Consider the following 12179-nt stretch of genomic DNA (forward strand, 5'->3'; position numbering starts at 1 on the left):
CACACACACACACGTCTCCCTGTCCACGGTATCAAATTCGCCATGCACGATGGCACGATGCAAAAAATGCTTCCGTCCCTCGAAGATTCGCCCAATAATCGCTTACATTTTTGTGTGTGAACATTACGGACACGCATTGCTGCTGCCAGTAGTACCGTCGTACCTGCATTCCGCTTACAGTATACCATTAGCCGCTCCGTAGCCTCCCTTCTGTAGGTGTCTCGGTCTATCTCGAGCTCTCTCACAGGCATACGCAATCACGTCAAGTGATGGATTTTTGATTACGTTACCGAGGGAAAAATGCTTTCTTTTCATGCCTCCGACAATCCCACTCACCGACGCGCTCCCGGTACCTACTAAACTAAGGTTTCCGGTTCGCTATGCTTCGGGGATGCTATTTTGCAAAAATCGCCATAACAGTGAGGGGAAAAGTAGGACGGAGGGCTGCAAATTTTTGCAGAAAAAACCGAAAACTCCCCTCGGAACGGACCCGCCATATCCCGGTGAGGGTGTGAAGATTCTTTTGCCAGTTTTGCTCAACGCGATATGGGTTTCTTCTTTTTTTTCCTGGATGAAGAAGGTATAGACATTTTGGGTTGATTATTAAATCTCTTTGAGGTAGTCTTACGTCCTGTTCCGTTCCGGTGCTCCGGACCGAGTTGGGACCGAGCGCCGGTAGTAATTTGAAAATAATACTCTCACCTAATCCTTGCTGGTAAATGTAATTTGGCTGGAGAATCGGTTGGCCGATCCGAGTCATGTGAAGGATTGCTTGTTACAGGCTCTCGTGCGACTCGGCACGGTCTCCTTAATCTAGTTACGATTTCTTAGTTTACAGCTTCGGTCGAAACAAGGCGGACCGGAGACACTTTGTCCCAGATTTTCTTTCTCTATCCCTATGCGAATCGATACGGATTGACACAGTTCCGTGGCGACGCGTGTCACGTCACTCAAGAAGTGCATTATTACGCAAGCAAACGCACGGCTTTCAAGGAGCTAGAGCTGGTCCTGGATTATACCACTTAAGTCACCGTTTTTTTTTTTTTTTTGCAACACCAACAATGCATCAGTGCACCGAAACCATCACTTGGCGGCTTGAGCTTCAATCAATGGACAACAGAAAATGCCCCACGTATTGGGGCCCATCGCGGTTTTTCTGATGACATGTGAAGCCACAAATCCGCGTCATACACTGACGGCTTATGGAACAAGAGCCGTGGACTGGAGAACCGATTTCCCGGGCCATCAAGCCGACACCATTCGCCGTAAATCAATACTTAATGCATATCTGAGGATGGATTCGTCATCGCGAACAGGACGCAAAATGCAACCAAGCGACTTTGTCCGAACGATGACGGCAGCCGTTAACAACATCATAATCCGCGACGCGCGGTATTGTGCGGCAAGGTGTTTCGTTCGAATCAAGCAACGTTTAAGCGGACAAAGGCTTAACAATCGGTCAAATCGACCAAGCGTGCGTTCAATCGCGACAAATTGCACTCAACATGTTTTGTTTTATGATTTATCGATAGACTGTGTTGAATGGAATTCGGTGGTTCGAGTTTATTGTGACGTGAGATTAGTTTAACAACTCAGATTTGTTTTACTGCCGAAGGCGATAAGGTGAGAATTTTTATTGTCTGCATAACAGAGCAGACAGATTGATTCGTGATATGATAAATGCAACAGAATCAATCGTATGATCCATTCGACGAGTATGAACTAGTCCAATGATTTTGTTTCTACGGGCGTGTTGTAATCTCCCGTGCACCAAAAGAAAGCAAGTCAAATGATTTTTAAATTAGAAAAGTTTAGTTGATTATTGTTAATTGTTGCTTGAATGCAAATGCTTTATATAATCAACAGTTTTAGAGAAACTTATCTATAATTATGTTTTATATAAGTTTCATACATCATTAATTTAGATAATTTGATTTCAATAAAATGTAATGAAATATATTATTACAGACAGGCTTCAAAGAAGCATCCGAATTAATTCCAAAACCAATTTTTTTTTCAATTTCTCGAAAGCACAATTCAGAACACATCAGCACCCCGTTTTTCGCAACGGCATGCAATACATTTTAAAGTTCGTCGACCAACCAGTCGGACGATGTGGTAAATTCTTGGTGAAGGGTTTCGTGCAAAATAAAATACGAAAAGGAATTTGGGCGCATTTTGAAATACCGAAATGCAATCCTCCAACTGAAAAAAAGGACCAAAAAGTGCTCGAAGCTCCCAACCCCCAAAAAAAAACCAGTTCAGCACTCTAATGCTATTTTCATTTCATTCCCAAAAACCTAACACCTCCGCTGGGGCTCCCCAGATTTGAATGTAGCGAGGGTAGTCCCACAGCATCGCGCATAACCTCACTCGAGCATATTCTCACATATCGCATGAGTATACAGCAGCGCAACGCAACGCAACGCACCGTAGACGTAACTATTTACAAACATTTCGCACAACGCCGCACCGAGCGGCAAATGGAGGGCTCCCATTGGATCGAAGTAACGTCCCAGACTCCCCAACCATCGACGGGGTGGGCAGAGTAAGGCAGAGTCAACTCTCGTGTACATGGTACGGTCGATCCAAGCGGTATATGGCACAATGATAGAGATACATACGGCACCGGATGGAGGATGTGTGGCAAAGGATTCCACCAGCCGGTTCTAGGAATATCTCTGAAAATATTCCCATTCTTGCAGCGATCCGATCCGATGCTTTCGGACCGGTTTGGGCACAACCGTTCGTACGGAATGGACGATCCAACGGTGCAAATCCATTCCGAAGGGCAACCAAACACGACACGCTCCCCGTTCAACGAGACCCATACCAGGGACTCGCTATATACTCGCCCTGAGCTTGAGCATGTACTTGTGGTTAATCCCTGGAATCCTTACTCTCGACTTCCGCGAGGGTTTTACCGGGCTGAAGTCGCTGGAGTGCATGTCCTTGCCATAACAATACATCACCACACACACTACTACCGTCCACAGGTTCCGCTCCAAAGGAATACAGGCAAAAGAAGATGGCGGCAAAAGAGTAGACGAGAGTCCAGCACAGGAGGTGCCCGTACCTGGGGGCATGGTGTATGAATAAATAAATACACAATGCTCTCACATCCTTCGCTGGACCTGGGGAACCACCAGGATTCAGAAAGATGGAAGATGGATCCTTAGTACGGTGGGACGTTTAGCAAAACAAAAAAAACCCAATCCCAACATGTCCGGTCGCGTGGCTTTGGCGTCATTTTCAGAACTGGGCGTGACCAGAAGCAGCAAGGATCAGGCATCCCATCCTGTCGTCGAAAAGTGGGCAGATAGAAGGCATGCCAGCGCACAGAATCCAACGGTAAGGCGAAGAGCAACGCACTTGTTGCTCGCTTAGCTGGTGTGCGCCTGCTCCTCTGGCACATGGGCATGGGCCGTGGCGTGCCCCTAGGAGCGAGCAGTTCCGAAGGATGTTATACGTATTTGCATAGCCGACGTAGGCGTTGACGAGTCTGCGCAGTGCGCACCGGCGCTTCCGTTATCGGAAGGGGTTACTACGGATGATGAGGTGTGCTGTGGTAGCGAACCTCCAACCAACAGCCGGTGGAAACTACCGGAGCTAGTCCTTTTTCAGTCTTGTCGATGTTCAGTTGCTGTTATACCGCGCTGCAGGAAGGTCGCGAGAACGCATTGTGAGGATTTTGGAGAGTTTTCAGTCCGCTAGGGACATGTGCACGTGTTTCCATCTGAAGGACTACCAACTGATGTAGGGTGATAGTGCATGTGATTGTGTGGCGATTACTGAACCAGTGTGTTATCAAGTTTGCCAGGAAGCCGTCCGTGCGAAGCGATGAACGATCTCAGTGTAGTGAGTGAGAGCCAGGGATTGCTTCTGTCTCCATACAGTGTCACACTGGACTATCCATCGAAACAGCAGCAGCAGCAACAGCAGCAGCAGCAACAGCAGGAGCAACAGCAACCGACGGAAGTAGTCACACCAGGTGGTACCGGTGCAGTGGTGAGCTACTTCCAGCAGTTCTTCTATCCCAGCAGCGGGCAGCAAACACCGACACCGAGGGTACTGCATGGTGCACGTGAGTTTCCAAGTCCACTAGATCTGTCCCTGCGTCCGTGCACCAATGTGCCCATGACGCCACCGTCAACACCCTCACCACCGAGAAAACGGCTGAAGTCGTTTGAGGAATCGGCGACGGTCCAAGCGTTGGAGCCTGATTGGCGTCCGCAGCAGTTGGTTCAGTTGACGCCGAAGAACCAATTCTCCGATACCGTCTGCATCGACGACAAGCGATACTACGCCAATACGACACTAGGTACTGGTGGAAATAGGAGCAGTAGTGAGACTGGAAACTTCCAGTACTTCCATGACCGTGTACGCTATCCGGCAGTAACCGAGGTAGGTTCTGCTTTAAACATACCAGCCGAGACAGTACCGTCGATAGATACTGATGGCGTTGAAGATGATGGTGATAAGGTCGAGGAATTTATCGATATTACCGGTGGTCCCGAAGAGTGCGAAACACTGGAACGAGACGATCAGGAAGAGGAGGACGATGAAGACGGTGCTCGCTTGAGTCCAGCCGTCGACGTGCATTCCGATTGCTCCAGCATCGATGTGGAATCGTTGGAGAACGCAGACGATCAAGACAGTAGCGGATCGATCAATATCGTCGATAACGAGGAGAACCAGGACCCGCACGATGCGGTCCTGGTCGATGGTAAGCAGTACTTTGAGGACGAGCGCCTTCATCTGCAAGCAATCGAAGGATTCGCTCGACTGTTCGAGCGTAGTTTTGGAGGCTTCAGTTCAGAGAAGAACTCAGCGGCTCCGCACGGAAAGCCATCGCGCGGAACTTCCAAAGCCGAACGAAGGCGAAACAAGACGCGCAAACATCCGATCGACGATGATAACTCCAGTCCCGTGTCCGGTACGATCATCCGGAAGCTGCAGGATGGTGAGGAGCTTGTCGTGCGGAAGGGTGACATCGATCCGGCCTTCAATGTGGTCGAGATAACGGACGAGGCGAAGGAGATACTGTCGAAGATTGAGAACAAGATCGGTTCGTATCTGTGCCAGCTGTGCCGGGCACTGTACGACGATGCGTTCGGGTTGGCGCAGCATCGATGCTCACGGATCGTCCACATCGAGTACCGGTGTTCCGAGTGCGATAAGGTATTCAACTGTCCGGCCAATCTGGCGTCACACAAGCGTTGGCATAAACCGCGTGGGGCACACGCGGAAGGAAGAAAGTCTAGCGGCGGTGGCAAAGGGCGCCCGTCGGTGGAAGAACATGCCAAGGATGAGGAACCAATCGAAATCTTGGATAACTCGAATGACGTCCAGGAACCGAGCTCGGTACAGCCTCAGCAAACGCCGCCCAAGGAAGAATCCTATCCCTGTGGCCAGTGTGGCAAAACGTTCCAGCGGTAAGTTTCTTTCTAGTCTTTTCCACCCTAGAATGAGTGTTAAAGACGCGCTGACCCGTTCTTTACAGGCAAAGTTACCTCAAGAAGCACTCCGTTACTCACCAGCAGATGGAACCCACGATCGTGCGGACCACCGTGCCAGCTGGTGGTAGCGTGGGAACGGATACCCGATCACCAAGCTATGGATCCCCTTTGCCTTCCTCACCTTCTTCCACGATTACCGCCGGTGTGCAGCAGCTTCCTCGGTCATCTCCTGCGTCCGGTGGATTTGCCGTTGCTTTCGACAAACTGACGCGTCCCTTAGCGACACCGGGCGCCAGCACTTCGACGTTGTTCCCATTCGCCGCCTGCTACGGTGGCATGGCAACGTTGGCGAATGCTGGTGCGGCTGCTGCTGCAGCGGCCGCTGCGGCCGCCGCTAGTTCTAACCATCATTACAGCGAACTAGAGAAACGACGCTGGCAATCACTCGGTGAGCTCTATCTGCAGCAGCGCGATCGGCTGTCCGCCTTCCAGTACGTACGGCATCATCAGTACGGCGATTACTTGAAATGGTAAGGCGCTACCTCGGGGGGACTGTAAATGTTTTGTCGGATTGATGAATCTCTTAACTGAATAATGTACATGAATTATCCTCTCTTTCTCATAAACGTTATTTTGTCAATTTAACAATCCAACTTTCACTTCTACTTCCAGCTTCAATCCCTTCCAGTTAGGTCGCGATAAAACCTGACCTAACGTTCTGCGGCCAGTCCCACGTCTGGCCGCAGCCCCCACTCTCTGGTCATCCCACACGAACCACTCGACTAACCCGACCAACCTACCACCGGCAGCGATGGCAAGTACCACAGTACATCCACCACCGACCCATTCGGAGCATCCGGTACAACCCGCAACCACAGTTCTGCCGGTCCCTGGATCATCGGTACTTCCACCGTCCGGTTCATCGACGGCAACAGTATTCGGAGGCTCGGTACAGCTAACCAATTCCAGCCATCATTCACCAATCTCCTCACAGCACGCAACACCAACGTTCCCTCCGAGTCGCACCTTCCTGCAGCATAATATGCACCAACAACCGACGCACTTTCGAACCGAATGAAGTGCGAGCTCCTGGCCTGCCCGAACGTTCATGTGCAGATGCAAAGTGTGTTTTGTTAGCGAAAATGTAATCTGTTTTGTAGTTTTAGTAGCATGAAGGTAGTCTGATTTTCCCCAAGAATACAACTCCGCCTTTCCTTCCCTCAAACTCCAACTCGAAATTCATAGAGAAAACATTAAATAAATGAAATTCTAAACGAATTCAAATTGCTCTCCACCCCCTTCAACTAAGCAATCCGATTGTCAACGCTGACCACTGAACCAGCGGGTTTGTGTTTCAATTTCCGGACCAACCGTGAGCCGTCCGGTGTTGGCGGTGCGGATGCGATTGATTTGATTGACATTTTTGCTGCCACTGACGTGGGTCAGAAGGGATCGGTTCCACTATTTATGGTTTGATTTGACCAGTCCTGTGGAGCTGTTTGTTTTACGCTGATTGCGCTCCGCATCAAAAGGAAGCTCACGAAGAAGCCGAAGAATGATGCTTTCATCGTCGTCGAAATTCCCATTTGGGGACACATCTTCTTCGTGACGTCCACTGTCAGGCCGACAAAAAAGGTAAGACCGTCCCGCGACGACGATTAAGGTGCGCTCCTTGAAAGGGAAATCAAATATTTACCGCGCGTGATTCCCACGACACCAAGGGAGCGCCCTTCGTGTCTGTAGCTCGCGTACGGTGTAGCAAATGGCGTGTGAAAGCACTCGTCGGGTATTTTGTCACAAAATGTTGGTCACGAAAGGACCGAAAAGGGGAGCAGGACTGTGGTGTGGTGTGTTGGGCCGCAAATAACATGACGTACAAATTGGCTTTACTAATGCAGTTTCTCCTCTCCTCCTGATAGCCTGATGCAACTCGTTATTCTTTTCTGGTTTTCAATACCAAATATGCTTCCAATTGTATTCATGAATGTGTATTATGCGCTATGCCAATGCTACCACGATGATACACTTTCAAGATGATCCCTTGAATCGACTGCAAAAGGTCCTTAAAGGTCCGAACCATATTAATAATCACATCCGCGGTTAGATTGAGTTGTTGCAGTCGAACATAAGCCACCGTCGGATACGTACACAAATTGGCGTTCATACTACAGCAAAGAGGTACCAGCAACGATTGACATTGGCCCCAATTAAGTGCCCTGCAGGGCCGTTAATCAACTCCAAGCGTACCGTACATTATCGGCTACAAAAAAGTTGACGACCTGACGAATCAATCTTCACGAAGCACATATCAGATCGTACGGTCCGTTTGATGGTTCACTGCCAGAGGACCCTAATTTGCAACGTTGCAGCTTACTCCGTTCGCTCCGTTCGCTAAGGATGTCATTACGCGCCTCGGACCGAGCGGCCGGATGCCACGGTGGACCTGGTGGACCTCATCAAACTTTTAGCACTGTTTTAAGAACTTAATTCTGTCGCCGTTCGCTGTACCAGGGGTCCGGCGAGGGACAAAAATTACAACACAATGTCAACGTCTGATCAATAATGCACAAAACAAACGATGGTGGCCTTTCGATGCGCTGCAATCGTTTCATTTTTGCACCATTTATGCCCGCGTCCCTTCCTGCCCTCCCCAGGATTCTCTCGTCCTGCGCTCTAATTGGAAAGGTATGCGAGCCTCTTCCGTGGAGTGTCCTGGCCGGCGTGTGTGTAATTTAGCCATGGGCCACGGTGGACGGTTTTTCCACCGTTCTCTCTCCCATCTCCCTATTGTTATCGGCTGCGGTGACACTTGGGCCAATTCCTGCTGTCCAAACGAGCTGGCTGAGAACCGGTAACATCTGTGTCCGTGTCATTTGCGCGATGTATCCACTATTCATCAGCTGCACATTCTGGTGCGACTGGTTGGACTTATTTTACACAGGCCTTTGCAGTCGTTGTTCCTTTCTGGCTTCTTACTGAAAGACTATTGCTATTAGCAATTTACTTCTTTTCCTCCCACATCCGCAGATGGCCTTGCATCCCCTAAATATTTTCCCCCAAACCCGTAGAAGCCCGTGCATGCGCCTGCATCTCCTAAATAACCCCATTCATGCAATATTTCATTTCATTGCAATATTTCACAGCAACATTTCAAAACGCACTTCGAGCTATTTTCGCCCCTTCGGGTGTTTGATTTGAAACGACCGTTAACCAACGGTTTTTGAGGGAAAATCGCCAAAAACTCGGCCAAAAATCGAAAATTTAACATAAAATCGATGGTGATACATGGATAAACTTATAATCTAACAAAAGAATATTGATTTGCATATTCCTGATGACCCGGCACTGCGCTACGACAGTTTTTTCGTGAATTTCACGATAGAAATAAAGATGATAAAAGCAAAATAACGCCGTGGTTATCTTTGGAAAAGTAGCCCTTCCACCCCATTTGTGACACCTTCTAACGGTGTGTTGTTGACAGATTTTCCATTTAGATTCCGTCAAAACGCAAGAACAGAGCATTGCTAAATGGACGATACATTTAAAATTGAGTTTGTTCCACTTTCATGCCTGCATAATCCTCGTCAAAGGTGACTTTCGATTGCTTCGTTTTTCTTTCGCTCCACCTCAAGCAATCATGACCAGCGTCATGAGTCATTTATCAACCAATCTGACCAAAGCCAAGAACAAAAAGCCGAAAGGAAAACGAAGGAAGGAAAACTGCCAAAATAAAGCGAATGCCCCAGTCCCAGCAGTCCGAGCCATGCTGCATCCCGAGGTTCCACCCTTTTTTAAAGGCCAAGGTCACGTTCACATACACCTGCACCCCGGGGGGAGGGAAAGAGAAGCCCAAGAACAACAGAAGCTTATCCTTCTCGGTGGAAAAACCATCAACCCGTGACCGTTGCCGCATTTCCCTTCGTGCGGAGGAGAGAAATTCCATGCTCTGTCGTGGGTGTGCGTGACTGTGTCTTGGTGCGATGCTAGTCTTGTGCGAATGTCCATGGACGCCAGCAGCATTTTTCACGGCCACGGTCAAGACGTGCGCGTTAGAGCGCACGGTTGGCAATCGATCCACGGGAATGCAGAGCGAGCTGGCGAAGGCATCATCGCGAAGAAAATGATGTCAGTTTCTAGGGAGGAAATCCGTTTTTCTCATTCGCTCTTCTCTGGATCGGGACTCTTCACAATGCATCCGGAGTATCCCTTCAGCATCATTTCTAGAAACTTATGCAATTTTTCGCAAAACACCATCGTCGGTGTAAGTTCGACATTGAAATACCAATAAAAGTGATGGAGGTACTTGCGACGCCTGCGCAGCAGATAGATCAGAAGAGTTGCCACATCATCTTACCAGGCACCAATACCAGCACACCAAGCGGCTCTACCTCACCGTAACCTCGCGTACCTCTGCCCCACCACCGTTGCTTGCTAATTCTGGAATGGAAAACGTGGCACACGGGATTCGGCGTTCGACGTGCAACATCTGACACACATTTCGCTCTTCACAACATAAACAAACCGGAATGCGCGAGCGTATTGACGAATCCATCGAAATCGCTGATTAGCGAATAAATTTAGCTCTACCGAGCACTCGTTTAATTGTAAGAAATATTTTATTCACATTGACCTCCGATGATATCTCTCTGTTAGTCGTTTCGCTGTAATGCTCGTCCGGAGTGTTCCAGTGTGCGGCACACGACACAACTTAGCCAACCCTCCTGCCGAGCCAACCCCCTGCCGAGTACCTTGTATTAGTGTGAAGCTAGAACTTTGTGTCCCACGACTGCATCCACGGCTGCTGCTGCTGCTGCTGCTGTACCGTGCCGTGCCTGTCGATGTTTCATTATCGGGTGATGTTGGATCAATATTGGATAAAATTAACTTTTCCCAACGATGGGCGGACGATCATCGGACGCGCCTTCCCGATGCACCCTTCCAAAGTCACCGAAAATGCCCGCCAGTTGCCAATTAAGAAGATGATGTAAAGAGTCGAAAGCTGAACACGAAATGGGTAGTAACATCGGAGTCGGAGGTGTTGCAATGTTGCACCGGGAATGGAGGCGCCTGATCGATTTTCCTTCTTTGCGACCCTGGAAGTGTCCTTCACTGTAAATCAATTATGAGCAAGTAACTCGTCCAGCAGTAGCCCTGAGTTTGACGAGCGAGACCTGCACACCTTGTTCGCGGCTATTGTCGACCTTCGATCTCCACTCCACACGGTTCAATGTACACCATTTCCCAATCACATTCCTAAGCAAACGCGCACGAGTCGCGCAGATGTTTTAAATATTCTCACGTTCCGTGCGAGCGCGAGATGCACATTTTCGTTCGTTTCGCCTACGCGCAGCAGCTGGTTGCATTGTTTATCCCCTCGTTCCGACGTCATCCTGTTCGCGTATTGCCTGTTCTGGGCGCAAAATTTATTTTGTTGACCATCGGCCAAGGACACCGATTGAACCTTGGGTTGTCGGCACGCGCTGCTTGGAACTGTCGACGGTACTTTAATCGTACGGTACGATCACAGTAGCCGACCTGTCTGTCACCCCTGTCAATGGTCGAAGACTGGCGCTGGTGCTACAATGTTGCAGGATCAGGATGTTTGCGACAGGATCGATCAATCAAAATTATATCCCGAATGCAAGCCGTCGCAATGTATGAGGAATTGCTTGGCTGAGATGAAAGCAGTCAAATCCATCTAGGGAATCATTTTAATCTGCTGCTTCTATTACGACGCAATTAGCTTGGAACTAAAACAAGCTGCTGTTGGTGTTGCTGGCGTGGTTGGACAGTAAATGAGATTACTGCCACCGATTCCACCCCTAAACATCGCCCCTAAGATTGTAAACAGTTGGCAGTGCGGGTGTTATTTTCACCCGATTAGTGTGGGGGGGTCACTCCCTGTCGTCGCAAGTTTTCTGCCAGAGATGGGCAACGACGACGACGAGGACGACGGTGGGTTGCGTTGTGATGATGGCGCATGGGCTAACTGGTGCCAAAAACCGGACCACTAACCATAAGCTGCATCTGGCAAGCTTTGCTGCTGCATTTTCCGGCCATTAAAAGATGGATGGAAAATTCCGACGCTGTTGAAGAGGTTGAGGGACACGCTGGTGGTGGTACCATCTGGAACATTTAAAACAAAAGCCCCATTTCGGTCCCCAACAAAAACAAAACCGGAGGAAAATATCGAAATAACAAGCGCCAATTCACACACACACACACAGACTCGTGCTGTATCATCCTTGTGTCCTGTGTACTTCGCAACAAAGACCCGAAACGGTTTCATCCACTGATATGGTGATGGTAGTGAGTAGCTCGCGTTTCCCGGTTTCAGTGTGTTGGTCGTGGAAAATTTTCAAGTCCAAGTGCAATCGATTTTTCCTCCGCCAATCGCCGCTCCGCCCCACCGGGGGACCGAACGGATGGTGTGTCGACCTTCAAAATCCGTTGCCCAGCCCAGCCCAGCCCAGCCCAGCCCTGGCTTTATCCTGCCACGTTTCAACGTCGTAGTCGGTTCGTTGGCACCAACACTGGAGCAGCCAGAGCTTCGGTGCTCACACGGACATGGACGAACGGGTGCGCGCGCGCTCCAATACTAGGCCCGTGTCACAGGACACAGGCCGATAGTGTCAGGTACACTATTTATCTGGTGTCCGTGTAACTTCATCGAGCGATTTCCGGCAAAAAGGGAGAAGATTCATTTTCCGACGAGTCCCC

At 49.4% G+C, this 12179-nt stretch overlaps 1 protein-coding gene across 1 annotated transcript; it reads left to right on the forward strand.

Annotated features, from left to right (window-relative positions):
- Positions 1 to 3840: 3840 nt before the first annotated feature.
- Positions 3841 to 6311, forward strand: LOC125951380 (myoneurin-like). The gene is made up of 4 exons (XM_049680189.1): positions 3841 to 3862; positions 3992 to 5435; positions 5504 to 5989; positions 6132 to 6311. Exons 1-4 carry the CDS (start codon positions 3841 to 3843, stop codon positions 6166 to 6168), a joined length of 1989 nt encoding a protein of 662 aa, XP_049536146.1. The 3' UTR covers positions 6169 to 6311.
- Positions 6312 to 12179: the final 5868 nt, after the last annotated feature.

The sequence above is a fragment of the Anopheles darlingi genome, chromosome 2 (assembly GCF_943734745.1).
Source record: "Anopheles darlingi chromosome 2, idAnoDarlMG_H_01, whole genome shotgun sequence".
NCBI lineage: Eukaryota > Metazoa > Arthropoda > Insecta > Diptera > Culicidae > Anopheles > Anopheles darlingi.